Genomic DNA, 16,422 nt, shown 5'->3' on the forward strand with positions numbered 1-16,422 from the left:
GCCCCTGCCCGCGCTGACAGGGCAGGTTCCGCCCGCGCTGAGGGAAACGCTCCTGCCCGCCCCCGGCACTGCCGAACCCCGGCGCTGGGCTAGGGGGAGCGAGGGAACCACTGGAACAACCACCTCCAGACCAGAAAAGGTGTCGGCTTATTCTGCTTTATTGTAATCTTTTAAAAGAGTTATGAAACATGCTTTCCTCCCCCCTTAACAACAGTGAGGGTTCTTTCCGTAAAGCTAAGTCAAGATATTGTCTCTTGTCCCCTTCTGCCCACGCAGGGGTAGTGCTTCCGACACCCTACCTTTCTCCCCCGTCTCTAAGGTAATAAAACACTACAGGAGTGAAATACAGCATATTCAATTTTTTCTAACCCTCAGCAATATTCCAACATTTCCATTTTTCCAACATTCATTTTTTCCAACAACAGCCAAGACTGACCAGTTGAGAAAACAAGAAAGAGTAAGAATTAAGAAATGCTCCCTTCACTTGCAGTTGGTACAGCTCCACTTCAGTCCTCCAAGAACTTGGAGCGAGTTATTCACAGAAATGGTGCTAGAAACTGCTCTGTGTCTGCCTTACAAGTTACATATTGGCACTAAATCACACTAAAATCAAGTCTGGTCAGCTTTAATATTTAGGTAAGTCTTCTGCAAAACTGGCCTGTGGTTCGTCCAAGAGAAAAGACAGTCTAGGAAATACACACAAGATACGCCACAAAAAATGGCTTCAAAAGTTACAGAGAGAGCAGAGGTTAGCTATTAAGATTATATTCTGATTGTGGTATATTTTGTAGGAAGTATCTTGTTTCCTTAATAAAACAACAGTATGACAAATTTTACACTTTTAGCTTTAGGAAAAAGAAAGTTATAATTACTAGTGCATCATTTTATTTTCTTTCATGTTGCTTACAATCAGCAATTAGGATGCTTAAGTCCCCATATAATAAAATTTAGCATCTCAATCTTGTCTAATACTATTGCAATGCATTTCGTGTTCTTAAAATATAGGAGTGACTATACATTCAATATAAAAGCATTGTAATTATGTACATATCAGCATATTCAAACAAATACAAGACTTCCAAACACTTTTATTTAGACAGATTTGATGGGTAAAAGAACATACGCTGTCCTACATTCCATTTTCATAATCATACAATAAGCCACAGCAGAATACAAGCTGGAAAAAAGTTCAGTCAGTATTTTCCATTAATTGATAGTGACAATACTATTTTGATTTGCTGGCACTATGCTTATGTACACTAATCCTCTCTGGGAGAGGACTGCAAGTGAAATGTAAGTTCCTAGTATGAGCGAATAGCAGGTGGGACAGTTGAGCAGTCTTCCTCATTCAAAGTTCTGTCGATCACAGGTCTGTATTTCAAGGTAACCTAAAGTAACGGAGAACAACTTTAAGACAAATAAATCTCTTGTATCTAAACAAGACAGCCTAGCTAACAGGAATGACTGAATAACACAAATAACTGACTTCACTGATGTTAAGCTAATTTCTCCATTATTCTTTTCCTGAAAATGAACAGTTAGTAACCTACAAGGAACATTTAAGTTCTACCAAGTTACCACTGACTAAATTCATTAAAAGCAAAGCCTGACCAGAAGTGGTAATCAGAAGATTACTACTTTAAAAAGGCCTTTTGGACAAAAGTGAAGTTTTGGCTAAGATTGCTAGGGCCTAGTTCAGAAAGTCTTGGAGACTGAGACCACAATGGATCAGTTGAGAGACAAAACTGTGCCACTATCTTTTTGGCCATAGCAGCTATTCAGGAAGTGAAGTGTTCACACTTGTCCTCAAACTAGATTCAAGGAAGCTGGAAGTGGGGGAAAAGAAACAGAGAGGATTCAGAGAATATGATACAAAAAAAACCAACCAACCCAACCACAACCCGAAAAAAAAACAAAAAAAAAAGACAGCCCCAAAAAAACAAAAACCAAACACACCAATGCTCAAGATTTTTACAGGGTCAGATTTCAGTTCTACCTCTGAAATACCACAAAAACTGTATGCTAAACATCAACAACAGGTTTTGCCACCATGAGAGGAAAAGAAAAAACTTGTCTGATACAAGGGGAAAACCAATTTCAGTTGAAATCACAAAGTCATTTCCTAGAGATCAACAGTAGCTTCTCCCAGCTATGCCTACTGTTCAACAACAGAATAAATTGTTCTTTTTTTTTTTTTTTTTGCTCTAAGTACGCTAAATTGTATCAGGTACCTCAGACAGCTGCAATCATTTGCAGTATTATCATGGTATCAACAGCTGTCTCTGAGAGCAGCTGTCTGTTGACAGGGAGAAAGTCCCTCAAGGATCAGGCTCAACGTACCTTCCCAGATGGGACATCCACATATGAAAGGGTGTGCTTTCTCCAGTGCTCTTCAAATGGCTTTCGCTGTTGGCCTTGGAGCGGCTTAGAGTAGTCAAACTCATCTATCCGTAACTTAAGGAGAAAATTAAATTAGCATAGACCAGAAATTGCATCTGCAAATCACTTTATGACTGCATGATTAGCTGCATTCCAATTACAACTGCAACACAATGTGTCTCCTAATAGCCAGCAAGCTTTATCTCAGCACTGCCCATGACAATTTTTAAAGCCCTTGTTAAGCCTCAGTATTTAAGGTAATGTTCCTTGCATAGAACAATTACTCTGCTTGAAGCCCTGTTTATACATTCATGACCTATTATTACTATAATCCTGGTTTAGACCTCTCTGATCATTCAGATGTACACATGGAACAACTCTTCTCTCAAGATCATTACCGAATGTTGCACGTAATGGTCATTTTATATATATAAACAAATAAGAACATACAAGAGGGAGCAGATGGAATCCCAAACAAATACTACACTAATCTTAACTCAAGACTCTGAAGACTGTTCTTCAAAGAAATTACAACTTTTAAATAATCCATCTGAGGGCACATAAGGAAATTCAATCCTATATCCAGGTCACAGAAGATATTTATACCTTGTAGTCCTCTCTGGCATGAGCACCCCGGGACTCTTTGCGAGCCTCAGCACCGTAAATGGTTTGTAGAGCACAAAGCATAAGGTTTTGCAGTTCGAGGGTCTCCACCAAGTCAGTGTTCCACACGATACCTAGTAAAATATTAAAATACCATGGAAGGTGTTCTACAAACAAGTTATTCCTCAATTTACTTCTGTCCTATTGGCGATACTTAGAATTGAACTAGCCAATGCTCTACCTACTGCAGTCACAGTACTCTGCAATACTGAATTACTCACTGTTGCCTGCAAAGCTCAGTAACAATTCCTACAACCTAACAATCGTAAAGAATCTTAGAAAAATTCAGTAGTTCTACCAGGTGTCCCTGTTGCATGTGTACTACTGAGACAAAATTACACGACAGAATCTTGCCCACTTTATATCATACCTACAACTCAGATCACAAGATCTGGCTAGATGGTAGCTCTTGAAGTATATCCCTAGCAGATTCCGACAACAGGGCTTTCCCTCCCTCTCCCTTCCTCAGAGAACAGAAAAAAAATACCTGCTAGTTATATAGGGTTCTTCTTAATTTAAGTATCTCTATATTTAAGTGGACCTGAGTTCACTTACATGAATGTATCTTCACTTTGATCCCTACATTCTAAGCTATCATAACGCTTCTCTTGATGATTGGCAAAAGCTGTCCAGGAAAGTCAGCTCTACTTTCAGTGTTAGGATAAATGTCCAACAGCAGTAGTTGGAGAGAAATACACAACGTGAGGGGACAAACGGTACCTATCAATTGTACTGAATTAACCAAGTTCTCCTAAGATACACTGCAAGACATGGCAGTATCTGTATGCAGTGCTATCTGCTCAGCTGAAGAATGAAAACTGACTGTTCAACCTGTGAATGTTGTGCCATCTTTTTGCAACTCCCTGGCCTTTTCAAAGATTTTTTACAAAGTTCATTGTAGTATTTGAACAACTTTACATCATGTTCTGAGAGAGCAGCAGTTAGTACCTTATACAGTTAAGTCTGATTTCAGTATCTGCTTCTTTCAAAGAGTTCACAACCAGAAAATGACAAGTACTTTACTGATTGCCATGTTCAGCAAGTAGGTGTCTACAAAATATTTTGAAAGATTCAAAATGGTCAAAGTCTTTAGCCAAAGTTTCAAAACACATACAAGAAGCTTTAGAGAAGGAAAAAAAATAAATAACTTTTCCCAGAGAGTACAAAAGTGTATTCTCTGCTATCAAATTACCTCTGTCAAATGTCTTTAGATGAGCCAGATCACTATAAATTTGGCTAAGTTTTTCACAGCCTTCTTGAAGTACAGAACCAGTACGAAATACAGCAGCATGGTTTTGCATTGCCTGCAAGACAGTAAAACAACATCAGTTGCATATGCTGCATATGCATATCCCACATAACTTCATTAGTTCCAACAGAGCTTGATATAGAGCTGTTTTGCCTTCAAACATGTCTGCAGCCTGAAGAAAAAAAAAAACATTCTTCCATTCACCCCAAACAGAGGAAACCCCACTTAATGGAGTGGGTAAACTACCCAAGAGGAATAACCATGAAGGGAAGAAGAAACTAAAAGAACAGGTACACCCTTTACCATGAACAATCTTCTCACACTGACTTTCACTTCACAAAGCAAATCCTGAAGTGTACTTTACAGAGTGACCGAACCACCTCCTTTGCCTGCAGCTTCTCCTGCTTCAGAGTTTCACCAGGCTTACCTTCTGCATGTTAAGTCGCACTTCTGAAGTTCTTATGGTTCCATTAGCAAATCTTAATTTGTCAAGATTAGCAACTGACTCTTCACCAGCATTTGGTTTAATGGAGGGAACTGGCTCTCCTAATAAGAAAATTTCAGTAAGTTTAGGTGACTGGTTTTGGTTTCTGGCAGTTTCATAGACTAGCAACTACTAAAAGTCAGATTTAACTAAAACAGAGTCTGTTTTCTTCCTCTGAGGTACAGGTTAACTATAACTTTCCTGAACTCCCACCAATAGTATCAATACACTTAATAGAGTTCTCAGTGGAATACATGAATCACATTCTTTACTGAGACGCTTAATAGGGATTTTATAGGTTTGGCTAAATTCTGCTGTTAATTCCTTAAAAACAGCACTTGATGCAAATTATTCTAAACTATGGAATAATCTCGTGGCTCCTTCCCACCTTCTCCTATAATTTTCCTTGTCTCCTTACCCGCAAACCTCCTCCCACCCTCTCTTGGACCTGTGAAGGGACCAGTCAATAAGCTTGGCAGTTAAATGTGAGCTCTGCACCTTACCTCTAATACTGGAATCCACCTGTCATTGGGTAACAAACCACACACAGCATCTCACCAGCACACTCCATCTCTCACATAGCTTTGCATTCAGACTAATAAAAACCCTCCTGCAACTAACTCAAAGGAGCCACAGAAGGACTGATTCAAATAAATCCTTGCACAAAGCCAGAGACGATAGACACTGCTAGATTCAAGCTGATTACTCAGGAACCATCACTCTGCATTTTGTGCAGAGTCAGAGTCAAAAAACAAACAGGCTTATTAATCTGGACATTAAGCAATGAGAAAATGGATGACTACTTCTGGACTTTGGCTGCTCTGGCAATATAATTGCCTCTTACAGTATCTTGTTGAGGTGGGTTTTTTGGGGGGTTTTTTTATGGTTTTTTTGGGGGGTAGGGTTTTTTTCAGCTCATTAACTGTTGCTGAACCAGATTACTGAAAAATAACATTCAGCAGTGACAATCCACATGTAGGACATGAGAAATTACAACTTTTAGTATCTATCTCTTATCACTTGCATGTGCAGTCCACCTTATAAATCAGCAAGGTGGCAGCAAATTCCACTATACGAAAGTGCCAAGTGTAAGACAGGCTACCTTTTGCTGTAGAAGACGCAGTACAGGATGTAGAGAAGTCAGTCTTCAGATTGATATTCTATTTTGCTCATTAGAGAAAAATTTCAACCATTTTTGCCCAATAGCATTGACCCAACTCTAGTTTTAAGAAGATGAACTCACAAAGGAAATCTAAACGACAAGCTTTTGCACCACGAGAACATGCCTGTAAAAAGCATAAATGCTGATCTCTGCCTTTTGTAACAAGTAAGAGTGTATATCCAGCATTCTGAATTAGGTAGCAACAACTCTCTGCTGGGCAGAAGTGAAATCATAAAGGCAAACGTCTCTAAAAAAGTTAGACTTTTTTAGACAGTGAGACTTACCAGGCTTGCATGTCTCAGCAATAGTAAGGGCACAAGCACGACCAAAGACCACCAAATCCAGGAGTGAGTTTGCTCCAAGACGATTTGCACCATGGACAGATGCAGAGGCTGCTTCCCCACATGCATATAAACCAGGTACCACTTTATCCTCACCATTCACATGTGTAATCACCTATCATTTCAGACAGTCAATTAATACTTATTTTTTAAACAATTTATAACAGTGCAGGCCTCCTTGTTTGCAAAGGCTGTGTGCATGCAAGGATGAAACACAGCAATCTAAAGTTTTCTCCAACTAACCATGAATACTTTAGTTCTAAAGGGTAAGTAGAAACACTCTATAAATACGGATGGCACTAAAACCTAAAATTTCTTTACTTAGGCTTATGGTTCTGTTTCATCACAATTCCAGAGCAAGTCAGAAAAGCACAGGAAGAAAAGTCTGATCTGCACACATTTCTAAGGAAAATTTTTACCTTAAAAAAAAAACAAAAAACAAGTACAATATTCTGAAATAGAAAAATTCAGCTGACACCACCACATTGACTTCTAACTAGTATGAGCTGGAGGAATCTCCTTTAGTGTAGAGATTACATAAATTACAGAGAACTAATATACACTAACTTAACTTATAGATTGTAATAGAGACCTAGTTTAATCTTTGTTCAACTATATTACCCTGAACTTGATAAACAGAATTGTTGTCATTGACATGACAGTAACTTCATCTTAGATGTTTCCTTAACTCTTATCTCCAGTCCAGAGGGACTGGAACATGATTATCAAGTTATTGACAAAACCAAGCCAGATTATGTGTTTCAAGTACTCTGACATCATTATCACAATATTGTTATTACTGCTATTAATCATCCTTACGTTTATGAAAAACGTTAATGCCTTTATTTGAAAAATCATTTCCCATTATTATGATTAAAAAAAATACTAAAAGTGATGTATATTACTCACCTGTCCTTTGTAGTTAGTAGGAATACCTCCCATGTTATAATGCACAGTAGGCAGAACAGGAATAGGCTCTTTAGTGACATCAACTCCAGCAAATATCATAGCTGTTTCTGAAATTCCTGGGAGACGGGTAGCTAGCTGCTGTGGTGGTAAGTGGTGCAACTGCAAGTACACATGGTCTTTTTCAGGACCACAACCCCTACCAAAACAAAATTCAGCATTGGAATACATAACAGGAATTCTGCAAACACCGGTAATATTTCTAATATAATTTGTTTCACTTGTGAAAAATTTTAACTATTTTAAAAAATTAAAAGTTATCTGATAAAAATTAGTATCTGGCATATTTGAGAAGACTGCTGAAAAGAATTTAAGTGTATTTTTCACCTCCCAGCTTTCTTTTCAAAATAATTCACAGTACTTAAGACTTTAAACCACTATATCACTGCAGAAATAAGTAAATATTTAAGATAATTAATCAAGAGAACAGAGCACCAAAATATTACCATTGTTTGCAGTCAAAAGCATGTACATTAAACTTGTTTGACCAACTGCTTCTAGATGCATCGAATTCACGCAGGGGATGTCTAACATCTGGTGTTCCCTTTTAGTATCATAGAGAATTAACCAGCAAAATTTTTGTGCTACATGCAGTGCTCAGCTAACAGTTATTAAAACTCACTCCCATAAATTATCAAGTGTTTACCAAATGAACTATTGCACTGCATATGGTTTAGAATGATTAAGTATTAATTCTGCAGCTTCGTTAGAATATTTAACTAACCTTCCTTCACGGATTTCTATGGTCATAGAACGAGATACTACATCCCTGGAAGCCAGATCCTTAGCAACTGGTGCATATCTCTCCATAAATCTTTCACCTTGACTGTTAATTAGAATACCTCCCTCTCCACGACATCCTTCTGTTATAAGGCAGCCAGCCCCATAGATACCTGTCAAGAAAGACAATAACCATCAAATTATACATTCTCTTTGATATTCATCATCAGGACAACCAGGACTGAGTAAACAAGGTTTTCTTAAAAAAATTCAAATGAGTCCCAGGAGTAGATTTTATTCCACCCTAATGATACCACTAGTAACTGTCTCCCAAGACTACTCAGAAACAAGTACTGTTATTCCTTTCAAACACTCTTCCTGGAAGGCAAGTTGATTTAGAACACCCACAGTATCTAAAACATTAGAACTAGAAGAGATTGGCGCACAGCAATATGTAAGAACACATTTACAAAGATTTTTGCAGACCTTCAGCAATTATTTTTTTCAAGATTTTTAAGTAAACCAGAAGTTGATTATCTCAAGGCCAGTTTGCTCATCTTTGTTCCCTCTTCTTCTATGCTAAGGCAGTACAGGGGGGCTTCAAACTGTGTGGGATGTAAAAGCCTACTCAGGAAGTCTTATTTTCCTTTAGAGAAGGAAGGCATACCTGTTAGCCTTCAGCACTGGTCATCATGGAAAACAAAAATGTTAACTAACTCACGTACTTGATAATCATGTCAAAAGCTATGGAATTATCAGACAAGCAATGAAGCTTCTTTGACTAGAAAAAACTTAGCTAAGCCAAATGAACACCAACCTCTGATATAACAAGGATAACACTGCAAAATTAAGTGAACAATTAAAAAAATCACCACTTATCACAAGTTAAAACTAAGCACTTATTTAGCTACAACCAAAAAAAGCAGATCTTTAGTCTGTGACCATTGCTGTCCACAGTTTAGATACTGATCCTATGCTATAAAATTACAGTGCTAAATATATACCCCTACTTCAATTACCGCATTTCCACAAAATAATCTAGTGTGTAACTGCCTAATACTTGCATTATCCCATTGCTCCTGTATCTAATACCAAACCCTTTAATATTTGAAAGACAAGAGGAAACTAACTTTAAGAGGTGAAGTGGTTTCAGCTTGGAATTCATAAAATGTATTACCATAGGTAAAGACAGCACCTTAAAATATTTAATATTGGCCTTTAAATTAGAACAGTTGAAACCTCTCTCTCATATTTTAAGTCTTACTCTCAGATTTATATTCCACAGGAGTTGCAGACAAGTCTGAACACCCGTCACAAGCAACTGATGAAGTGCGGCAGCAAAGTGCAAACTGACTCGACCACATTTAAAACAACAAAAAAAATCTGTTCAAATAATTAAAAATAATGTTGTAAGTATTATTTCATATTCTGTACCTGTAGGGTGAAACTGTACAAATTCTAAGTCCTGGCAAGGAAGACCAGCTCGTGTAACCATAGCAGTGCCGTCACCCGTACTAGTATGAGCAGATGTACAACTGAAGTAAGTGCGGCCATATCCACTAAGGACACAAAAGTTACCAGAATTAGCAGTAAAAAAACCCAAAAAATACAAACAAACAAAAAACCCACAAAAAAAAACCCCACAACCACCACCAGAACATACCACTCAACTATGCTCTTTTCACAACAGTGGAAATAGAGCAGAGAGTTAATAAGCAAGATGTGGAAGTTTTGCCATCTCCTGTACTAAGTTCAACCAAAAGAAAACAAAATTGGCATTGCTCTGCTATGCTCACCCACATTGGAAAAAAAACTGGTGACAGAAGGTCCAAGAAAAAGAATAACAATTCCAAAGCAGAATAGTTAGGTTAGCATCAGAAACTTTTTTTCCAGAAAAAAGTTACCTCAGAAAGTTCTCTCAATACAATACCATTCAACTTCATTTGAACTATTACTAGCAGTTTTATGACAGTGGTTTATATCCTCAATATGGCCCTGATTTTATACTCTTAGATTTCAAAACTTAGCTGTCTAAAATTAGGTATTAAGTATGCATTCTTATGCCTAAAAAAAAAAAAGCTTAGCTTCCAACATTACTGAGAACTGACAATATTCACAATTACAGGAGAAACTCTCAGAAGAAATATCAATCTACCTATTGTACGTACCTTAAAGTACGCAAGTATGAATACAGCCTTGGCTTTAATAAAGCCAAATTATGTAAGCAACCAATCTAAATATTTTTCTTTGACAGATTTTTATAAATGTTTTGCATAGTGAAACAGATAAGAGATAGACATAAGCAGCAAAAGACTAATGCATATAATATTTTAATAAACATATACAAACTTTTGCAACCACGTAATGTTAAGTTACGCTCATCTTCTGATAACTTCATCCTACAACAAGACTTATAATGTTGGTATCAAAATGCAATAGATTCTCCATAATTTTGAAAAAGGCAGGTTCCTACAGGCAACTGGGAACCCTACAGATACACACCTGTTGGTAGCATTGCAATGTTTTAAAAATCTAAGACATACTGCTCTTACACATTCCAACTTTATGTCATTGTTCTAGAATTCAAAGTTAGACCTTATACTAAATTTATACTCGGTCACAAAACTAGCATATGCCTTATTTCAGAGGAAGTGACTGAATTCAATTATATTGCTTCTGATGGGGCCGGGGGAAGAGATGAATATATGAATTATATTTTTCAAGTCAACATGTCATCCCCACACTGTGGATTCAAATGCACGTACAAACACAGACTTCCAACTAGTAGCACTCTCAAGTTTCTGTCCTTCATCATAAACATTACATTACCCAGTGGCAATGACAGTGTTCTTTGCTCTAAAACGATGTATAGTGCCATCTTCTATGCACAGAGCAATAACACCACGACATTCTCCATTTTCCATAAGTAGGTCCAATGCAAAATATTCAACGAAGTAGCTTGTATCGTATCTCAGAGACTGGAGGAAAATGAAAAAAGGAACTTAAACCGAAGTAACCTCTCTTCAAAATGGTCAGTGCATATGGGCTGTATCAGGATAAAAAACACCCCCACCAACTGTCAGGGGAAGCCAGTTTCTTCTCAAATCTTTATAAAAAATTGCTAATGAATCTATTCTAGCTTAAAGAGACAAGTAGTTACCAAACCAGTTAATTCTGAGAAGTCACAGATAGTCAGCAAGGCTTGTTATTTGCCCCTGCACGTGGCAACACTTTAGTTAGCTGTGGTGCTTGATACATGTACAAACACATTTTGCTTAACTTCTCGCAGAGAAGTGGAATACACGTCCGGGAGCCTGGTTTACCAGCAGAAGCAGCCGGCATTAAATCAAACATTCTTTCATGCCCGCAAGGATCAGACCAGTGTTTGGCAGCACTGAGCATTTGCATTGCAGCAGCATATATAGTGTGAACACAAAGGAGAGCAATTTGCTAGCTACTAAGTAAATAAAAAAAACATTAGCTACTGGGTACTTGATTTCAGGTTTCAAGTAGCTTACTGCCGTTTTAAAATAACCAAATCTTTCTTCAGTGATGGCTTGTAGAATTGATAGGAACGAGACACTGGAACACAAGTCACTTACTTGCTATCAAGCAAGCTCGGAAATGCACAGTAGGCCTTCATACATTTACACTTCATTTCTCCCTGCTCCCTGTTTGAAGATGAGTGAAGGAAAATGCTGCCTTGTACCTCTTTTCAGAGTTCCCCAATGCTGCTGTGAGATTTTTTTGAAAAAAGATTTTTGGGGAGGGTTTACATAAATTCTCTTTGGGTCTAGTTAACAGACACTAAAATATTAACAGTGAAGTACTCCAGACCACAAAGGTAACAGGGTACACTAATTAACAACTGTTGTCTTCATGAGAGCCATTATAATTACAATCTTTCAATTTATTCTATTTACGCATACTCCTGACAAAAAACAAGCATCACCTAGGCTACATCCTTCCACTCCAACCCGAGGAAGGAAGGATATCCAGAACTGTTATTATTCCCCTGGATTCCTCATTGATAGATGAACAGCTACACATTTGGTTAATTCAAACTCCAGGGGAAAAAAACAAAAACAAAACCACAAAAAAACTCCAAACACAACAAAACATTAATTGCAAATACAAAAACCCCAACCAAGTTTATTTCACAGCTGCTTACCCTGCCATACAGAGTATGTAACAGTGAGTGTCCTGTCCTGTCTGCAACACAACAGCATCTGTGAGCCTGTCCTCCTTTTCCAAACTGAAGGCTCTGTCCACCAAATGCACGCTGATAAATTTTTCCTTCTTCAGTTCTGCTGAACGGCATTCCATAATTTTCCAGCTGTTGCACCCAAATACAAGCATCAGAAACTCTTTCATAACCATCCCACAAGTTTTTTTATTATGTTTCTACTAAGAAGATCTCTTAGGAAGCTAATCTGTGTTATAACTACAGTTGACATCAGTTCCAGTGAGTCTCACCTCTATCACTGCAGCTGGGGCTTGCTCAGTCATGTAGTGTATGGCATCCTGGTCACCCAGCCAGTCAGACCCTTTCACTGTGTCATAGAAATGCCACCTCCAGTTATCATCCTCCATGTTTCCCAGGGCAGCATTGATTCCTCCCTGAAAATGAAAATGTATTTTTGTGGGATTATATTACTAAAGTCCAGTTTCAGTATGTTTTCCTCATTTCTCTTCAAAATTCACATACCATTTATGCCTCTATGTATAAGAAATACAGTAAAGTCAGATCTAATGTGACTATGAAAAACCTGTGCAATTTATCAGTTTCACAATGGCTCTTATTTTGTTCTGTTTTGCATAGCAATGAATTGCAAAGTTACACTGAATGCAGTGAAAAAGCACTGAAGAGAATTCAACCATATATTGCCCTCCAAAAGAGTTTCAACTAAATATGTAATATTTACAAAAGGAAGCATGGCCTTGAAACATGATGTTCATGTCCATATCCCAATCAGTTTTCTGACAGCAGGTATTTTTTAAACATTTGTTCTACCTCATTTCTCACCTGTGCAGCAACAGTATGAGATCTGGTGGGAAACAGCTTTGTAACACATGCTGTATTAAATCCAGCCTCTGACAAACCAAATGCAGCCCGCAGACCTGCTCCTCCTGCACCCACAACAACTGCATCAAATTCATGGTCCACTACTGGATATTGTGTAGAAATCTGGAAAAATAAATCAGTTTGTTATGATCACAGATATTTCAAGCTAGGTCAAACTTAAGTTTCATGGAGACACAAGCAGTATAGGTTTAATGTCTTTAGCAGACTCCTGTAGTGCATGTGACATCTGTTATACACTCTCTTGGAAGGAAACTATCATTAAAAAGCTGCATTCCAGCAACTCAGTCTCACTATGTACTTTACCACAACACCCCACTAAAAGCCAAGTACGTGGCTGTTTCATGTCTCTCAAGCAGTAAGTGTTTTATCTACTCTGTCACTTAAGATATAAAAAAGTACAAACATACCGAATCAGAAACCTTCGTAGAGACATTTTTCCTTCCATAGACTGTGAAGTGTAACTTGCGTGCAAGAGTCTGGCATGCCGCTGGCCACTATGGAAAGAAGTTAATACAACTATCACAGGACAAACGTTTCCACAAGGAAGACTTTCAGCATTCTCGACTACCCTACATTTACAACAAGCCTTTATTTACAGTGGTAAGTAAATACGCATATGTTATGTAAATATGCAGTATGATACCACATATTCAATAATATTGTATCAATGTATTTTAGAGCTACATGCAATGAAGTTCTGGCTTTCCTATACATACATATATACACCCAGAAAAAAAAGAAAAAAAAAGTTCTGACTGGATGAGAGAACAGCCTGCAAGCAACAGGGTGTCACTCACTTCACTAACACTAACCAGTCTCTCAGGCCTATCTGAGGCTGCACCAACAGAAGAATAGGTTTGCAATTAATGCTGTAGCATTATTGCCTTTTTTCATAAGTAAAGAAAGATGAAGACAGCCTTACAGGAACCACAGGAATTAATGGAAAATACCTCTAATGCCAAGCAATCCTCAAAACTTTAATTATTTCGAGTAGTCAAGAGCAATGAAGAGCAAAAAAACAGGTGGTAAAAAAGTTTCAGTTCATCATTGCTTGAAAAGCCAGACATCTTTTTCTTGTTCTCATTCTCCATTAATTAATGGCCAATTTAGAACCATTTATTAATATCTAAATGAAGGACAAGGGCACAGTTTTCCCCTTCTGTGATGTTACTCCCTCTCCCCTGGCATGTTCAAAAAGAAAACAAAAAACCCCACCACCCAAACCTACCCAGTATCCAGTCTTTCCTTTGATGGGTTAAAAAAAAAAATCAGAATTTTAGCCATACTAATGACCTGTGCAGCGACATCAGCACTTCCCTATTTGAAATATATCCTAAAATGCACTGGAGTGATGGTATTTGCCTTTTCCAGTAATAGTTATAGTCATGGTTCAATCATCCTATAACACACACACTAACAAGCAGGTCTTCCCTCCATATCACTTACAAATGTTCTTCTCTACCCTCATCCCTGAACTACAGTACACTTCACTTGACTTAGTTTTATCCTCTCTCATACTAGCTTCTTCAAATTATCTTCTTGCATAACAGTGAAGCTAATGTGTCATCATATTTGCTAACACACTTCTGGTTTTTACAGCCATCTTTAAAATACGATCAGTCTTAACACCTATCCATAAGGAGTTCTGCTAGTACCCTCCTCCAGGCAGTTACCCTCCCTCTTTGACCCTGCTGTGTTATCACACTTTGGGACAATTCCATGCCCATCTTAATTCCTGTATTAATAATCTTCATTAATACTTCCTGTACAGAATCAGATTGACTAGTTTGCTGACAGCCAGATGAAACTTAAGCATTAGATATACTTTATCTGCAAAACAGCTTTCCCAACAATCACAGATGAAGCTAAAACGGGGCGTCCTCTCTGTCACAAATGTGCTGTCACAGGCCTGAGTGCAGCTGAAGTTAGACTAGCAGAACTCCAGCTGACAGGCCAGGCTGCGCTGCACACTTTAAATGTGGTGGCCATGCATTCTCTAGAATGTGCTACTACCGTTTCCTTCCATAATGTTGTTCGAACAACAGTACAGCTCTTTTTACTACAATAAATTTTTACTTGTAAGTGAACAATACATTTGGTTATTGCATAAACCACTTCAAATAAAATATTTACTGTATGTAAAGACAGCACACAATAAACAGGTCTGCACATACTCAATATTGCTTAAAGAAGTGCAAATGACTGAGGGGAAAAACATACAAAATAAAACAATCCCTCTAAAAGCTATAAACCCTGGTTATGCCCTAAAGCCCAAAGCAAAATTGACCCATTTTTTTTCTCCCCTCAGAGTAAACAGTCTGCTGCAATCTCCAGTCAGAATACTGCCAAAACGCCTTGCAACTAATTTCCTTTTAAAAAAGTTGCTATTTTCTGAATTCGCTATAAACAAGTTACCAAACATATTTTGCATGAGAGGACTCTGGAAATACATTATAAAAAAACAAAGCCACAGAACTGTTTGGCAGATTGCTTTTCTTTTCTTCTCAGATCTAAGCTTCCGCAAAACAGTTTTCAGGACTGCTATTCCCCTCCGCATACACTTTTTTGTTAAAACTATACAAAGGAATTTCTGCTGCCACTAAGTTTTGTCCAGAATGAGTCTGCACAAAAGTCCAGAAAGCAGAAAACGATGTTACACTAAATCTGAAATAAACACTGATCACACGAATCCTATCAGGAACATCACAGCCCTTGTGAAATTAAAGGTCCAATCAGGGCCAGTTCACTGCCACCAAAAACATAATGACACTCTTTAAGCCTTTCTCCCTCAAGGTAGGTTATCATTTCTGCACCTGATTTATCAGACAGGGTAAACTACAGCTGCGTTACAGGGTCCTTTTCCTATGCATTTGTCTTTGTAATCCCAAGATATGGACACACACAGCAGAAACTGAGAACTCCCACTTCACCACAGAGAGAAACAAGCCTTCACTGAGGACCACTTACAGATCAGCCAAAACAAAACCATCGAACCTAAGAAGCAAGTCCTGGAAGCAACCGCTGGCCAGATTTAAGCAACATGCGGCTATACACCAGTTTCTCACGCAGGTCCAGAAGGAGCCAGCAGTAAGCTTTCTACCCAGGCGCTCGGATGGGAAGGTGCTGCACCTGCCAGACTTTTCCAGGGCTGTTCCCCAGCACATCCCCTACCCGGTCCCCTTCTCTGTCGCTCAGGGAGCCTCCTGCTCACAACCTAAAACTACGGCGCTCGCTTCCCCACAAGCCAGGAGGAGCAGCCTGGCCGACAGCCAGTTACCTCCCAGCAGCCTTGCCCCAGGAGCAGAGCAGGCAGGACAACCCCGCTCCGCAACAAAAAAAAAACCGGAGAGACTGACCCTGGCGACAAGGCAC

The 16,422-nt window shown here is 38.4% G+C and overlaps 1 protein-coding gene across 1 annotated transcript; it reads right to left on the reverse strand.

Moving 5' to 3' along the window:
• Positions 1-1,125: 1,125 nt before the first annotated feature.
• On the reverse strand, positions 1,126-13,538 carry SDHA (succinate dehydrogenase complex, subunit A, flavoprotein (Fp)). Its single transcript, XM_010088184.1, has 14 exons — positions 13,458-13,538; positions 12,991-13,152; positions 12,441-12,584; positions 12,136-12,300; positions 10,794-10,942; positions 9,399-9,523; positions 7,969-8,137; positions 7,188-7,383; positions 6,222-6,393; positions 4,719-4,837; positions 4,235-4,346; positions 2,986-3,116; positions 2,341-2,454; positions 1,126-1,388 (listed from the first exon to the last, which is right to left on the reverse strand). Exons 3-14 carry the CDS (start codon positions 12,555-12,557, stop codon positions 1,302-1,304), a joined length of 1,656 nt encoding a protein of 551 aa, XP_010086486.1. The 5' UTR covers positions 12,558-12,584; positions 12,991-13,152; positions 13,458-13,538; the 3' UTR covers positions 1,126-1,301.
• Between the last annotated feature and the right edge of the window lie 2,884 nt (positions 13,539-16,422).

The sequence above is a fragment of the Pterocles gutturalis genome, unplaced genomic scaffold (assembly GCF_000699245.1).
Source record: "Pterocles gutturalis isolate BGI_N339 unplaced genomic scaffold, ASM69924v1 scaffold4542, whole genome shotgun sequence".
In the NCBI taxonomy this organism is placed as follows: domain Eukaryota; kingdom Metazoa; phylum Chordata; class Aves; order Pterocliformes; family Pteroclidae; genus Pterocles; species Pterocles gutturalis.

Bases quoted from the DNA above. Each gene is read 5' to 3' on its own strand.
- SDHA (XM_010088184.1), bottom strand. From the start codon at position 12,557: ATGGAGGATGATAACTGGAGGTGGCATTTCTATGACACAGTGAAAGGG. The intron at 10,943-12,135 runs GTAAGCAGCTGT...ATTTTCCTCCAG, and splicing joins TACATACTCTGTATGGCAGG to TCTCTGAGATACGATACAAG. The intron at 3,117-4,234 runs GTAATTTGATAG...ATATTTTACTAG, and splicing joins TCTAAAGACATTTGACAGAG to GTATCGTGTGGAACACTGAC.